The following is a 17,195-nucleotide window of genomic DNA, read 5'->3' on the forward strand; positions in this document are numbered from 1 at the left end:
CAGAGGAACAACATCAATTCACAAATCTGCAATGATGGGTAGTTGACAGAATTACTGAATCTTTACTGCTTGGAGATATAAGAAAGATACTATGGCAAAAGAGCAACAGTGGATTTAATGCTTAAATACAATACAACCACATGGACAGAATACAGCACTCAAGTGGCAACCGTTTTTGTAAAAGATATTCTGTAAATTTAAGGTCTACACGTGTATTTAAGAAGATTGGATGGCTGTATTCAATTAGAGCTCTGATGGATAATGTATGGACTGATTGAATGAAAAGCAATACTTATAGTTACATATAAAAGCCACGGTGGGTGTCGACACACATGCACAGATTATGCTATAAGAGTTATGATATGACTCTTCATGTGCGAGGGCTGATTTAACATTATTTTTGCATATTTTTCAGCTGGCACAGATATGCCGTCAATCATCGTTTCAAAATGATGCGCGGAATAGCCCTGTTCCAATCAAGGCCTGTGTTTTTCATGACATCTTATTATAAGAGAATCCAAATCAATAAATATTATAACAAGAATTATTTAATTAATATTATTGTATTTGAATAAAGATGTTATCAAAGAATTCATAAAACATCAATAACAGACTATAAAAAATAATAAATTTACAAATATCGGCAGGCAGGTCATATATATATATCATTCAATCATCCATGCTGAAAACCAGTGATAAAATAAATAATGTTCAAAATAGAATAGAAACTTCAAAGTCCAGGTGTTCTCAATCCCAATTCATGAACAACTAATCCATAAAGTGCAAGTGCAGGTGTTTCACAAAGTGCTTCACAAAGTAACCAGTTCAAAATCCGCATAGACGAATCCAACTCCAGGTACGAACAGATACTCCAATACAGATACATCACCATATAGTGCAGGGATCTCAAAGTCCCTCCTTGAGGGCCGCAATCCAGTTGAGTTTTCAGGATTTCCCCAATGAATATTAATTGAAAGCAGTGCATGCACATAGATCTCATGCATATTTATTGGGAAATCCTGAAAACCCTCAAGGAGGGACTTTGAGACCCCTGATATACTGTCTTAATAATATGCGGCGCCTGCATCGGAATCGTGGCCATTTTTGAAAGCAACTCTGCCATACTTAGCAGCGTGGAGGAAATATTTTCATCATTCCACTGAAGTAGCCTGATTGAGGAGCGAAACAGGTAGACCCCTGTTGGGATATAATTTTTGGTGATTTGAATCTGTTTACCCAAAGGACATGTGAAGCACTGATCAAGATAAGTAAAAAATTCTTATGCTTTTTGTGTTGGGACATTGTCTTTGAGAAGTTGCTGAAATATCTTTTCTATTTTCAACTCACATACACTCGTATATTTATCATTGTTGCCATCACATTTCATAAGTTTGGTGTTGTGGATTGTCACGTAAGAAGACATACTGAAGCGAGACAAGATTATGTATGAATGAAGTTTTGATTTTGATGTATGCAAGTTTGTTTTTTTAAAGAAGATATAAAAGGGCTGCTCTTCTACTGCTAAAGTGGGGACCGAGAATCACAAATGACAACTCAAAATTACAAGTGGAGAATAAAGACCTCATTAATACCCCAAAAGGGGCTATAGCCATGCTGTTACTGACAGTGGGGTTTGTACTCCCATTTGTACTGACAGTGGGGTTTGTACTCCCATTGGGATTTGACCTCTACAGCTGAGACCTTATTTCTATGGACATACAGTAGTCTTGGACTGGATAGCATGAGATAAGTGGCCTTTATTTCTTTATGGCTGCCGTTGATGTATGTGTCTAATTGGTGTCTACTGACTTGCTTCTCTGCAACCTGCTATTTGGGGTGGACTTGAAATTGCCATTTATAGTGGAGTTTTTTCTGACCTATGACTGTTGTATACCTGCTGTATTTGCTTATACTTTTACAGACTGTAAAAGTATAAGCAAATACAGCAGGTATACAACAGCCCCTCCGTTGGCCATGGTTGAACCAGAGCATCCAGGCCCTCGGCCTGACTGTCTCTGCAACAATGAAGAAGCGGGGTGTTTTGGTGTTGACACTTGTGGCCATCAGGTCCATGAGGGGCTGACCCTAAGGCTGCATTATATAACCCGCAGCCTCAGGGCAAGGTGTCTTGAGCCACGTGTACAAACAAAGCTCTTGCGTGCCGCTGCGGGCAGCACAAGGGAAAATAATATAATGTTTAGAATAAGAAACACCACTGCACCAGGTAGGTATTCCTTCTGAGAAAACTTGAAATTTATTCTTCAAAATTAAAATAAATGGCAAATTTGTCAGGATGATTCTGTCCATGAACATAGGCTCAAAGTCAATACTGCAAAACTGCACCAGTTAACAGTCTCTGTGGGTATATCAAAATAAGGATTGTCCAAAAACAAACAAAAATCTTTCCCCAGCAGAGTTGAGTCCACCTTCACTTTACAGTCCAACAGTGTTAAGTAGCAAAAAAAATACAACAAAATCCCCAAAACATAACTCCAAAGAATCAACAAACTTCAGGGCTGTACCAATCCAGCCTAAGTCAGTGCAGCCGCATTGGCTTCTTCAACAGCAACGTGCTGGTCAGACAGTGTGCTCCGTGTGGTATTAAACTGACAAGGAATTGGCCCTCTATCCCACCACAATGAACACGGGGCAAACCCCACTGTCAGTAACGGATACAGTCCATTTTCCCCAACCAGGGAAAGCACAATAAACTTCAAAAAGGAAAAAAAAAAACAATACCAAAATTAAGCTCTGGAAAGTTCATTAAGGAAACTCTTCACTCCTCAAAGATTTCCAGAACTTGCAAGCCATTAGGCAAAGTCAAACTTCAACTACTCACATCAACAGAGTCAGTTACTTGCTTTTAATACAGCAGACTTCCATGGGGAGATCTCATTAGGCACCTCAGCATTTGTCTCAGGATTCAGCTCCAACTCCATATCATATGGTTCCTCCAGCAAACTAAGAGGCCTTTCCTCCTCAGCCTCTGTCAGCTCCATGGATTCATGAGGTTGACTGATATCAAGAGCTCTCAGCCCTGAGCGCTGTGACCTGTCCTCTCCCTGTTCCTGCTGCCTCTGATTCTCCAGAAGCTTAGTTCTCAGGGTTAGCAGTCTGCAGCCCCGCCCCAAACCATCAGGTGGAAATGATTTCCAGGTAATCATCCTGGAATTCTGTAGGGGATGGGAACCCTGCACGCCTGCTCTCCCACTCCCTCTACAGGACACAGAAGGAAAGTCTTCAGAATGTGGTTTCAATGTGGATATGTGGTTTCAATGTAAGAGCCTGTTTTAGATCTGTGCACTGCTCTAGGGACACTCCTAGCAGGCATAGGCTGCATACCACAATTATCAACTGAAAAGCCACCGGACTGAGACCCACTCTCCAGAATCTAGCTCGTGATGACTTAGGAAGTCCGCTTGAACATGCTCCACTCCGGCTATGTGGGATGCAGATATTTCATGAAGGTGCGACTCCGCACAGACCATGAGCAGAGTCGCCTGCTGCACCACCAAAGTGCTCCTCATGCCCCCCTGATGATTTACATAGGCCACTGCCGTGGCATTGTCCGACAGAACCCTGACTGACTTGCCCATCAGAAAGGACTGGAAAGCTAGCAATGCCAGATAGATGGCTCTGGTCTCAAAGACACTGATAGACCAAAAATCCTCCTCCGTGGACCAGGCGCTCTGAGCTGAGTGACCTAGACACTGAGCTCCCCAACTGAGAAGACTGAAATCTGTGAGCAGCTCCATCCACTGCGGCTGATCCAGACTCGCCCCTTGTACAAAATGGGGGGGGGGGGGTCGGCTGCCACTAACGAAGATTGCCCCGAGCTAAGCCTGGAAGCAGAACAGGGTGATCCAGACTGTGCCTCTGAGGCAACCACCATCGAAGAAGAGCATACTGAAGAGGACGCATGTGGGCCCGCGACCAGCTCACTACATCGCGGGGAGGCCACAATCGACCCTAAGATTTGGAGGAAATCCTGCGCCCAAGGACACCGGGATGCCATAAGCAGACGAATCTGAGATTGTAATGTGCTTACCCAAACCTCTGAAAGGCCTTCCCAAAGGAGGTGTCGAACAGGACCCCTAGATATTCCAGGTGCTAAGATGGAGACAACCAGCTCTTGGCAAGGTTGAATACTCATCCCAGCGACTGCAGAAACTCCACCACTCAAGCCATGACCCGAGTGCTCTCCTGGAACGACTTGGCTCGAATCAACCAGTCATGCAGGTAGGAATGAACAAGAATGCCCTCTTTTCGCAACACCGCCACAACAACCACCAACACCTTGGTGAACATCCGTGGAGCCATGGCCAGACCAAAGGGAAGTGCATAGAACTGATAATGTTGCCCCAAGATCACAAAGCGCAGGAAGCGATGATGGGAGGCCCGAATGGGAAAGTGCAAGTAGGCCTTGGTCAGTTCCAGAGAGGTCAGAAACTCCCCCGGCTGAACCGCCAGAATCACAGACTGTATAGTTTCCATGCGGAAGGAATGCACGTGAAGAGCCCTGTTGACCCCCTGTAAATACAGGATGGGTCGAAAGGTCCCTTCTTTCTTTGGCACCACAAAGTAAATTGAGTAACAACCTGTGCCCCACTCCCGCGGGGGAACTGGAATCATCATGTGGAGAGCTAACTATCTTTGAAGGGTCTGGCAAAAAGCCTGCTGCTTCCACGCCTCCTGCGAGGGAGAATCTAGAAAATGGTCTAGCAAAGACCGGGCAAACTCCAGAGCATAGCCGTCCCGAATCACTTCCAGAACTCAGTGATTGGACATGATATCTGCCCACTTTGGATAAAATTCTCGCAGCCATGCGCCCACCGGAACCAAGATGGGTGCCGGCAAGGAGTTATCGGGTAGGATGGGCGCCAGGGGACCCGGCAGGGGCTCTATCTGCACCCTGGCAGGCCCCATGAAAGCACTGCATGCGCTGGAAGAATCTGCCTCTAGAGAGCCCAGAAGATGCAAAAGAGGCAACCCCTCTACTAGAGCGGAAGCAGCGGAAATTACGCCCACGCCCATGAACAACGCCACCTTGGCCAACGGCCTATGCCTATCCTCATGCAAATGAGGCACCGTGGAATCAGTGAGAGTCTGAACCAACCTGTCCAGATCCACACCGAACAAAAAAGAGCATATAAAAGAAAACTTTGTCAACCTAGCCTTGGACGCCGAATCCGGCGACCAAGCACGAAGCCACAAGGTATGGTATGCCGCTACTACAAAGTCCAAAGACTTGGCAGAAGGTCGCAAGAGATCATACATGGCATCTGAGAGATAAGAAGCACAAAAATCAAATCTTGCAACCTCTCAGTTTACCAAGGTCCAATTCACCTCTGTACTGTCAAGAACAGGCTGGGCCCAACGAAAACACAGCCGAGCCACTAGCCCGCCACACATAACCTTGATTGACAGAGCTGTCACATCAAAACTCTGTTTAAGGAAGGACTCCAACTTACGCTCCTCCGGGTCCTGCAAGGCCGCACTGCCCTCAACAGGTATAGCATGCCTCTTAGAAATGACTGAGACCACCGCGTCCACTACGGTTGACTTCATAGTGTCCCTATCCCCTTAGGAATAGGATACAGGTGGGCCATAGAGCGCAGAAAACGAAAAGGGGCTTCCGGCACCTGTCACTGTGCGAGCATAAGATCCTGAATATCCTGAAGAATAGGAAAAGAGCGGGAAGCAGAGCGGATCCCCTGAAGCAAGGGTTCCACAGTATGCGGGGGCTCCAACACGGTGTCCTCAAAGTGCAAAACTGAGGAGACCTGCAAAATTAACTCATGAAGCTCGTCCTGCTGAAAAATGTGCACCACAGATGCATCATCCCAAGAGGATCCTGGAATTCTCACCAAAGGTTCCAGGTCCTCAACAATAACATCTTGCTCCTCTGGGTAAAAATCCTCATCCAAAGAGACCCTTGGGTGTTTGGATGAGAGAGAAGTAGAGGGGGGCAAAACCGCTGCTGGAACATAAGAACATAAGCAGTGCCTCCGCCGGGTCAGACCATAGGTCCATCCTGCCCAGCAGTCCGCTCCCGCGGCGGCCCAAACAGGTCACGACCTGTCTGAATCACCAGAAGGGGCCCCTTTCCACCTTGGTTTCTCATTTAAGTCCTATCTTCCCATCAAAGTCCTCACCCTCTGGTCTTGCCCATGCACGACCTGGTTGGCTTTCTATACTTATTACCTGGTTAGCTTTCTATACTTGTGTTACATCCCAGCACCTCTCTCAGTATCCCACGATCCCTTTATCCCTCAGGAATCCATCCAATCCCTGTTTGAATCCATGTACCGTACTCTGCCTGATCACTTCCTCCGGTAGCGCATTCCAAGTGTTCACGACCCTTTGGGTGAAGAAAAACTTCCTTGCATTTGTTTTGAACCTATCTCCCTTCAGTTTCTCCGAATGCCCCCTCATACCTGTTGTCCCCTTCAGTCTGAAGAATCTGTCCCTATCCACCCTCTCTATGCCCCTCATGATCTTGAAGGTCTCTATCATATCTCCCCTGAGCCTCCTTTTTTCCAGAGAGAAGAGCCCCAGCCTATCCAACCTCTCAGCGTATGGGCAGTGTTCCAGCCCTTTTACCAGTTTCGTTGCTCTCCTTTGGACTCTCTCAAGTACCGCCATGTCTTTCTTGAGGTGCGGCGACCAATACTGAACGCAGTATTCCAGATGTGGACGCACCATCGCTCGATACAATGGCATGATGACTTCCTGCGTCCTGGTTGTTATGCCCCTCTTTATGATGCCCAGCATCCTGTTGGCTTTTTTTGAGGCCACTGCGCACTGTGCAGATGGCTTCAGTGATGCATCCACCAGCACACCCAAGTCTCTCTCTAGTCTGCTATCTCCCAACAATGCCCCCCCCAATTTGTAGTTGAATAACGGGTTCTTTTTCCCTATATGCATGACCTTGCATTTTTCCACGTTAAAGCACATTTGCCATTTGTTTGCCCAGTCTTCCAGCTTGTCCAGGTCCCTTTGCAGGTCCTCACACTCTTCCCTGGACCTAACTCTGCCGCACAGTTTGGTATCGTCTGCAAATTTTATAACCTCGCACTTCGCCTCCTTTTCCAGGTCATTGATAAATATATTGAAGAGTAACGGCCCCAGCACCGATCCCTGTGGCACACCGCTCGTGACTCCCCGCCAGTCAGAATATTGGCCCTTTACTCCAACCCTCTGCAGTCTACCCGACAACCAGTGCTTGATCCATCTGTGCACATCCCCTCCCACCCCGTGGTTCCACAGCTTCCTAAGCAGCCTTTCATGTGGCACCTTGTCGAAAGCCTTTTGAAAATCGAGGTAAATGATGTCTATGGGTTCCCCATTGTCCACCCGACTGCTTATTCCCTCAAAGAAGTACAGAAGGTTCGTTAGGCACGACCTTCCCTTACAGAATCCGTGCTGGCTAGTTCTCAGTAGGCCATTCCTCTCGATGTGTTCGCAAATGCCGTCCTTGATCATAGCTTCCACCATCTTCCCTATAATTGAAGTCAGGCTCACCGGCCTGTAGTTCCCGGGGTCACCCCTTGATCCCTTCTTGAAGATAGGTGTGACATTCGCCAATTTCCAGTCCTCTGGTACCTCTCCAGTTTTCAAGGAAAGGTTGCAAACATGCTGGATTGTGCCCGCTATTTCTTGTCTTAATTCCTTCAGAACCCTTGGGTGGATCCCGTCCGGGCCCGGTGATTTGCCGCATTTTAACCTGTCTATCTGTTTGAGGACATCCTCCTTACTTACCTCTATGTGCTCCAATTTTTCGGCCTGTTCCCCACTCATGAGCTCCTCTGAGTCCGGTATATTAGATGTGTCTTCACTCGTGAAAACCGACGAGAAGAACGTGTTCAACCTCTCAGCTACCTCTTTATCCTCCTTAATCACTCCCTTCCTATCCCCATCGTCCAACGGCCCCACCTCCTCTCTCGCTGGTCGCTTCCCCTTTACGTAACTGAAGAATGCCTTGAAGTTTTTTGCCTCCCTGGCCAGCCCCTCCTCGTATTCCCCTTTTGCTTTTCTAACCTCTCGGTGGCATTCCTTTTGGCATTTCCTGTGCGCCTGGTGATTTTCCTCTGTTGGGTCCTTTTTCCATCTCCGGAAGGATACTTTTTTGTCATTTATTGCCCTCTTTACTTCAGTTGACATCCAAACCGGGTCCTTTGACCGCTTGTTCTTGCAGCCTTTCCTGAAGAAACCTCATTGGTCCCAAACCCCCTCCTGCTTAAGCTAAGTTCTTTGCTTTTTGAAGAATTAATTATTTTTCCAACGGACAGTTTATTACAGTTTAAGTGAGCACTGAACAAACTTTACTTGGTAGGAGGGGGTGTGGGGCCAATGAGGTTTCTTCCCTTTCCAGTGCAGTTGTTTAGTTAACATACTCACAACGCATGGGGATCTGAGGTCCCTTCACCTTTAAAATAATTAAATTACAAGATTGAGACTAGTTTAAAGAGAAGAGCATTCATCGCTGCTTCTGTTAAAGCACAGTTACTTACCATAACAGGTGTTATCCAGGGACAGCAGGCAGATATTCTCACATATGAGTGACGTCATCAGCGGAGCCCGGATGCAGAAGCTCGTAAGCAGAGTTGCTTGAAGAAACTAGAAGTTTCGAGTCGACCGCACCGCGAGATAGCTAGCAGAGAAGCCAACCAGGGGAGGTGGGTGGGTTGTGAAAATAGCTGCCTGCTGTCCCTGGATAACACCTGTTACGGTAAGTAACTGTGCTTTATCCCAGGACAAGCAGGCAGCCTATTCTCACATATGGGTGACCTCCAAGCTAACCAGAATGGGATGGTGCGAGTGTTGGCAATTTAGGAGAATAAATTTTGTAATATTGTTTGGCCAAACTGTCCATCCCATCTGGTGAAAGTATCCAGACAATAGCAAGACGTGAAAGTATGAACCGAGGACCAAGTAGTAGCCTTGCAAATCTCCTCAATAGGTGTAGATCTGAGGAAAGCTACGGAAGCTGCAATTGCTCTGACTTTATGGGCTGTGACTTTACAGTGTAGGGGTAATCCAGCCTGGGCATAGCAGAATGAGATACAAGCAGCCATCCAGTTGGAGATGGTACGCTTAGAGATAGGATGTTCCAACTTATTTGTATCAAAGGACACAAAAAGTTGAGGAGCAGATCTGAGTGGTTTGGTGCGTTCCAAATAGAAGGCCAAAGCACGTCTGCAGTCCAGAGTATGAAGAGCTACTTCTCCAGGATGAGAATAAGGCTTTGGAAAGAACACTGGAAGAACAATGGATTGGTTGAGATGAAATTCTGATACCACTTTAGGGAGGAATTTTGGATGAGTACATCAGACCACTTTGTTATAATGAAACACCATGAAAGGTGGATCAGCAACTAAAGCTTGCAGCTCACTGACTCGTCAGATGAGCCTTGTCAATTGGTACAAATGGAGGCTTCATCAGTTGAGCAAGGACAACATTGAGGTCCCAAACCACAGGAGGAGGTTTGACATTAAAAAGACCTTTCATGAATCTGGAAACCACAGGATGAGCAGAGAGGGGTTTCCCTTCAATAGCTGATGGAAAGCCGCAATTGCACTGAGATGGACTCGGATCGATCTAGATTTGAGGCCAGAAGTAGATAAGTGCAAAAGATAGTCCAAAACAGAATATAAGGAGGAATATTGAGGCTCCTTATCATTAGAAAAACACCACCTATAATATCTAGTCAATTTTTGGTGATAGCATTGTCTAGTGGTAGGCTTCCCAGAAGTCTCTAAAACGTCTCTTACAGATTGAGAAAACTGAAGAGGAGTCATGTTGAGAGGTACAAAGCTGTCAGGTGTAGAGACTACAGGTTGGGATGAAGCAGAGATCCCTGATTCTGTGTAAGCAGAGATGGAAAAACTGGTAGAAGGTATGGCTCCCTGCTGCTGAGTTGAAGTAGAAGGGAGTACCAAGGTTGTCTCAGCCACCGAAGAGCAATCAGAATCATGGTGGCATGATCGTTCTTCAACTTGACCAGAGTCTTGAGAATGAGAGGGAATGGAGGGAATGCATATAGGAAGAGATTCGTCCATTCCAGAAGAAAAGCATCTGCCTCGAGGCGATGAGGAGAGTATATCCTGGAGCAGAACTGAGGCAGTTTGTAGTTGTGGGGACCCACAAAGAGGTCTATCTGAGGCGTCCCCCACTGTGAAAAAATGTGATGAAGAGGCGAGGGATGGAGTGTCCATTCATGAGGTTGCAGAAGACGACTCAAGTTGTCTACCAAGCAATTATTCGCCCCTTGTATGTAGGCAGCTTTGAGGAAGGCATTGTGGCAAATTGCCCAATCCCAAACCTTCAGAGCTTCTTGGCAAAGGTAGGCAGATCCTGACCCTCCCTGCTTGTTGACATAATACTTGGTTGTCCGTCCGAATGAGGACTACCTGGTCATGAAGAAGATGTTGAAATGCGTGGAGAGCCTTGAGGATCGCTCTGAGTTCCAACAGATTGATATGACACTGACGATCCGTACTGGTCCAGTGACCTTGTGTACGGAGACCATCGAGATGAGCGCTCCAAGCGTAGGTCGAAGAATCTGTTATGAGGACCTTCTGATGGGGTGGGGTTTGAAAGAGCAAGCCTCTGGAGAGATTGGAAGAGAGCATCCACCAACGGAGAGACTGCTTCAATGGAGTGACAGGTATGTCAAGAAAGTGGATCGCAAACCTGCGTCCATTGAGATGCCAGGGTCTGGCAAAAGGAGTCACGTGTACTGTGAGGCCGGCCATGTGACCCAGGAGTACCATCATGTGTCTCGCTGAGATGGAAGAGCGGGAAGATACTGTATGACAGAGTTGAAGAAGAGCTTCCAGACGTTGTTGTAGGAGGAATGCTCGGAGTTGGACAGTGTCCAGAACAGCTCCAATGAATTGTAGATTCTGTGAGGGCTGAAGTTGGGAATTGGGAAAGTTGATTTCGAATCCCAAACTTAACCCCCTGAGATGTTGAATCTTTGATGAGCCAGTCGTCGAGGTAGGGAAATACCTGAAGGTTCCTTAGAGCTGCTGCTACCACTACCAGGCACTTGGTGAACACTCTGGGAGATGAAGCCATGCCAAAGGGCAGCACTCTGTATTGATAATGCACATTCCCCACCTGAAATCTGAGATACTGACGGGAGGCCGGATGAATGGGAATATGAGTGTAGGCCTCCTTGAGATCCAGAGAGCATAACCAATCGTTCTGCTCGAGAAGGGGATAAAGGGATGCCAGGGACAACATTCAAAATTTTTCTTTGACCAAAAATTTATTGAGAGCCCTGAGATCCAGAATGGGCCACAGATCACCCGTCTTCTTCGGAACAAGGAAGTAACAGGAGTAAAAACCCCTGTTTTGCTGTCTCAAAGGAACTGGTTCGATGGCATGGAGACAAAGCATAGCTTGAGCTTCCTGAAGAAGGGCGGTCTGGGAAGGATACTCTCTTGGAGGAAGCTCTGGTGGAACCTGAGTGAAATAAGAGTATCCTTTCCTGATGATGGTCAGCACCCAGAGGTCGGATGTAATTGTCATCCATCGGTGGTAAAAATGATACAGACGACCTCCTATATGGGGAAGAGAAGTCAGAGATAGAACGATGGAGGTTATGCTCTGTTGTAAAGAGTCAAAAAGGCTGTGAAGCCTTAGGTGCAGCAGAAGGTTGAGATTTTTGTTGCTTCTGAGGCTGCTGCTTCTTACGAGGAGGGCGAGTGTAAGGAACCGCCCTTGGAGCAAAACGCCTCTGGTAAATGGGAGGACGACGTGTAGACTTGGCAGGAGTTGGCTTGGGCTTAGGTCTGACAATAAAAGCAAAAGATTTTTCATGTTTAGACAACTTCTTGGTGGCTGCCTCGAAAGATTCATCAAAGAGGTCATTGCCTGCACAAGGAATATTAGCCAAGCGGTCCTGAAGATTAGGGTCCATGTCAATGGTACGAAGCCAAGCAAGGCAACGCATTGCTACAGAGCAAGCAGCCACTCGGGGAGACAACTCGAAGGCATCATAAGACAACTGAAGGAGATGTAATCTGAGTTGTGATAGCAAAGCAATGACTTTTTGAAATTCAAAGTGTTTTTGAGTATCCAAATAACTCATAAATTTAGGTAAAAGAGTTATGAGGAACTCAAAATAAGTAATAAAATGAAAATTATAATTAAGGACTTTAGAGGACATCATAGAATTTTGATAGATGTGACGCCAAATTTGTCCATAGTTTTCCCTTTCCTTCCAGGAGGAACGGTGGCATAAACCTTGGAAGGATGGGACCTCTTTAAGGATGACTCCACAAGCAAGGATTGATGAGATAACTGTGAGTTGTCAAATCCTTTGCGATGGAGAGTTTTATACCTAGAGTCCCATTTGCCTGGAACAGCTGGAATGGTATAAGAGGTCTCCAGGCATCTGGCAAAGATCTGAGACAAAAGCTTGTGAAGAGGAAGCTTAAGTGACTCTGCGGGAGGTTGAGGGAGATGCATGACTTTGAGATACTCCTTAAAGTATTTGGAACCAGCATCTAATTGAAGATCCAAGTCAACAGCCTTCTGACAAAGAAAAGATGAAAAAGATAGCTGATCCGCCAATGCTTTGCCTCGAGAAGGACTCGAGGTCGTCAAGGCAGTTTGGGCTCGAGATTGAAGAGTAGCACAGCGCTCGTACGACTTCGGTTGATGATCTGGCCCAAGGCACTTGAGACACCAATGGTGTGGGTCCGTGAGGAAAATCGCACGCTGGCATTGGCTACACTTCTTAAAGCCCGTTGCTGGCCGGGACATTCCGTGTTTCCCCGATGATAAGGCAGGGCCATCAAATAAGACAGCCCCCCCTTTTTAGAAAAAAATGTAAAATAAGGCACCCCCCCGCAAATAAGCCACCCACCGATACCTGCGCTTACCCGAATCGGGTGGTACGGTGGGTGACTCCGTGTGGTCCCTCCGTCTATGGCTGCGTGCCGCGCCTCGTCATGAAGTGAAGAGGAGGAAGTGACAGGACTGCAGCGCGCGCACGTGACTCCGCGCAAGGAAACACAGGCAGCTTCCCTCATCCCTCCCTAACGGAGACTGCAGGAGTTTGTTCACGGCCAGAACATCCAATACAGGTAATAAAATTCTGGGTTTTTTCAACAATAACTGTGTACTGTAGTCTTCTTCATGGGTAAATAAGGCATCCCCCCGAAAATAAGCCCTAGAGCATATTTTGGCCTTCCAAAAAAAATAAGACAGTGTCTTACCATCGGGGAAACAGGGTAGGAGGAAAAACAACCGCCGCAAAATCGAAGCCCCTGGGCTGCGGCCAAGCGGCCTGTCCCGGCAGCCGAACAGAAGAAAGTAAAAAAAATATATATTTTTTTTAAAGTAAGAAAAAGAAAAAAAAACAGCGATTTGTGAAGAAAAAACACAAACCGCGGTGTAGAGAAGGCACAAAGTAACAAAGTTAAACGCAGAGAGTCAAAGATGGACTTAGCTCCGTGGAAAACTGAGAACTGAGGAGATGCGCCCTATGCTGGGCGGGAAGACACTCGCGCATGCGCAGTGCGGTCAACTCGAAACTTCTAGTTTCTTCAAGCAAGTCTGCTTGCGAGCTTCCGCATCCGGGCTCCACTGATGTCGTCACCCATATGGGAGAGTAGGTTGCCTGTTTGTCCTGGAATAACATGTAGATAAACTGAAAGTAAATAAAGTTAGGGTTCCCAAAGGAGGGGGGGGGAGAGCAGGAGTAGTGGGAGAAGTTGATAGGTTGCCTAAGTATGTGAGCTGTGCACTGATAGAAGGGACCAGGATGAGAGAACAAACTATATAATGTGATGCTGCAGTCAACTGTGTGCCTATGTGTGTATGACACCCTTTCTTGCAAGAGAGTCAAATAAAACTATTTGCTGTGTCACATTGGAATCTATCCTGAGTTCATCCAGGAGATTGTTGTTTCTCACACATATAACCCCACACTCTATTTGCTCTCACAGGACATTTGCCATTTATTCTAGAGCCCTTTTTCCCTTTATTATTCAAAAACGGCTTCCAGCAGTCAATTCCCAGATTAGACAGGTGAGGGTAAAAACTAGAGGTCCTTCTCCAGACAAATCATGCTCTTAGATAAGAAACCCTGGGGGCAAAACACGGACCTCACAGATCTCTACTGCACATCCTTAAAAATCTGCTTACCTCAGAAATAAGCAGGATCTGTGAAGTCCGCATAAGTTAAAACGAGGATCCATGCGAACCCCACGCCATGGCCGCTTTCTTTTTAAGGCCATGCGCTTTAGCTCTGAGGGATCCGTGGGGCCCCCATGTAAAAGGCATTTGGGGCACTGGGGTGCATAAAAACTGGGCACACCAAAAAGGGAGAGCTAGGAAGAGACAGCAGAAAATTCATGCAGTATTCAGCACCAGCAATCCCAACCACATTAAAAAAAACAAAAAACCAACAAGGGTAGATAGAAAATAAAACAAAGAAAGAATACTGCAGAGCTGATGTACAAGGGTATAAAAGTATAATCTTTATTAATAAAGATGCAATGTAGCATTCCAAACAAATGGTCTTCTTGTTTGGAATGCTACATTGCATCTTTCTTAATAAAGATTAGATTATTATACCCTTGTACATCAGCTCTGCAATATCCTTTCTTTGTTTTGTCGTTTGACTTTTCTACTGCAGTTTGGTTGGATTGTTTATTTCTGGTTGTGTTAGATAGAAGATAAAACACCGACCCCACGGAACCGAAAGTACATGGCCTTAAAAAGAAAGCGATCCTCTTCTTTTTTTTTCTTTTTTTTAATTCCCGCGATTCGGATAGCCCGCCTTTTCAGCAGAGAACGTTTTTATTTGTGGTTCAAAGAAAAAGGACCGATGAAGAGAGGGAAGTGAGGAATAAAGATCAATTTCTTCCACCCCAAAATACCAGGGAAGCAACTTGTTACAACAAAAAAAGCAGAATCAGGATAATCACCTGAGGACATGACGGTAGGACAGTAAATCTCCCAGGCCCTTGCTGAGGGTCCCAAGTCTGGCACTCAAAACAGAGATCATAACGAATATATAAACGTCGCGCCTCAGTCAATCGCAGTTCAACTTCTCCCGCTCATCTCATTTCTCTGCAGCCCGAGTGACAAAAGCCAGCAGGAAACAGTACGCATGCGCAGGTGTGCAGCAGTGTAAAGGGTCCGTCCCTCATGGATTGCGGGAACACTACAGTGTAGCTAGCATGAAAGTCAGTTGCTCACATTGCGATGCGGTAAAATCTCCTGTAATTTTCCAAGACAAATAGCATTAGGGAGAAGTTGTCTTTCTCCTTCCTTGAATACCCGGAAAAGTTTATAGGATGTTACTGCTGCGGAAGAGTTTGGACATTGCACTCGGAGGAAGTCAATCTGTGGCGAAAGCACGCTGGTTTTAGTGCGATTGCGGAAAGACGGTCGCAAGGAGTGCTGGGGAAGGAAGATGGTGGCTACCAGGAGGGGTGTGAGACAGGAGTTGACGGTGGACGAGGGAGAACTCTCTATTGTCCCACCGGTGGAGGTAATTGTATATAGTTTTCTGTTCCCTATTACAATTTCCTCGCGCTTGTTACTTTAGTTTAGGGCGAATCTGATTTTGGTGGCTGAAGCTAAACTGTCTTTTCATTCTCTAGCATGTCAGTTGTGCGATTTCATACTGCTTGACTTCATCTGGTTTTGATCCTCCCGTATTCTGAGTACATAAAAAGGCATTTGCCATTTGTTTTATTTAGTAAACCTAGATAAATCGAGGGTTTGGAGACAACAGATTTGGTTTTTTATAATGTACATTTGAAACGGAAGCAGCATTTCCAGAGAGGCGACAAGTTTTGTTTTTCTTCACGATTTTGTGATTAATTATAAATAGTAATAGTAGTAATGGTCTTCCCTCTGATGGAATATCTGTGATAGAATACACTTTCTCGGGCCTGAGTAAAACCAGGATCCTTAAGACCAGAGTGCAATTTTCCGTTGCCACTGCTGGTTTTGATATGGGGCAAGCCCCTATGCTGATCTGTTATGTCTGGCTCTTTGCCTTGTCCTAGCCCCATGACCTACAATTCACTTGTGGAGGTGGGATTAAGCAAAGGAGTATAGAGCAGGGTCTTTGTTTCCAGGAGGGCTGTAACAACCTGTATCCAGCCCCCATTGCTTCCAGGAGGGCTGCATCCACCTGAATCCAGCCCCTAATCGTTCTAGGAGGGCTGTAACCACCTGGTAGAGAAGAAGGGGATAGGATAAGTTTGGAGAGATTGTGGTGTGATGTGCATGAGTAGAGTAAGACTTGATTAGGAGGGCCAGGATCTGGGTTGATGTCCCCAGCAGTGAGTAAAAGGAGGATTAGAAGAGTATGGAGCAGAGTAAAGAGAGGTAAGATGCAGGCAAGATACAGGCAGACAGAATGAGAAGGGAGAAACTATTGAAGCCTCAGAGCTATGAAGAAGGTGGGTGATAGAAGGGATGATGAGGTAGCGAATTCAAAAAGTGGGCTATGTGGACTTGAGGAATGTAGTGGTTTGGGGGGTGGAGGGGAGATGGGGTAAGGTCAATAATAAGAGAAGGTGTGATGAGGCAATAGACATGAAGAGGGAAATGATAACCTGGGGTGAGGTTGATCTAGGTGGGTCAGGGATTATCCTGGGTGAGGAGTCTGCCGGTGGATTATAAGGTCTGCTAAGTAATGTAAAATCTTCTTACTGTGAACTGCATTGATTCCCTGTTGATAATTGTGGGATACAAGTAGTTGTATTGTATTTTATTAAGGAGGGTGGATGTGGTGGATAGGTTACTTTGAAATTGCAGTAATAAGGGAAAGGGTCAAGCCAGACATCTAGGTTTCTTACCCCATTCTTGGATGGCTCTACAATATTGCTGTTTAGTGTTAGGTGGAAACCGGGGTCATTTCCTCCACATTTGTTTATGAGTAGTAGTTTTGTCTTTTCTTTGTTGGCTACTGGGCCGTTTGCTTGAAACCATCCAAAGATTTTCTCTAAGCCCATCTCAATCATTTGTTTGGTCATCGTATCACGGTTCCTCAGCAGTATGATCAATTGGATGTCGTCTGCATAAATGTAGCATTCCTATCCCAGGTTTCTGATTAATTTTCCAAGCGGTCGAAGGAAAATGTTGAATACATGGGTGACATGATGGGTCCTTGCGGTACCTCTATGACAGTTTCTTTGACTGCAGAAGAACTAGCT

General features: G+C 46.1%; 2 protein-coding genes across 5 annotated transcripts in view; one reads left to right on the forward strand and one right to left on the reverse strand.

Annotated features, from left to right (window-relative positions):
* TFAM (transcription factor A, mitochondrial) overlaps window positions 1-15,165 on the reverse strand; it is a 170,214-nt gene extending 155,049 nt beyond the window's left edge. For 2 of the 4 annotated variants that reach the window (XM_033941543.1, XM_033941542.1), the window contains exon 1: window positions 14,949-15,165. In XM_033941543.1, the coding sequence (XP_033797434.1) occupies window positions 14,949-15,028 (80 nt within the window). In that variant the 5' untranslated portion in view covers window positions 15,029-15,165. The remainder of the gene's footprint in view (window positions 1-14,948) is intronic. The other 2 variants (XM_033941545.1, XM_033941544.1) reach the window with 1 other exon arrangement.
* A 101-nt stretch (window positions 15,166-15,266) lies between these two features.
* DNTTIP2 (deoxynucleotidyltransferase terminal interacting protein 2) overlaps window positions 15,267-17,195 on the forward strand; it is a 79,995-nt gene continuing 78,066 nt past the window's right edge. Inside the window, exon 1 of the mRNA XM_033941541.1 lies at window positions 15,267-15,517. Coding sequence (XP_033797432.1) covers window positions 15,440-15,517 — 78 coding nt within the window. The 5' untranslated portion in view covers window positions 15,267-15,439. The remainder of the gene's footprint in view (window positions 15,518-17,195) is intronic.

This window comes from Geotrypetes seraphini, chromosome 4, assembly GCF_902459505.1.
Source record: "Geotrypetes seraphini chromosome 4, aGeoSer1.1, whole genome shotgun sequence".
Taxonomy (NCBI): Eukaryota; Metazoa; Chordata; class Amphibia; order Gymnophiona; family Dermophiidae; genus Geotrypetes; species Geotrypetes seraphini.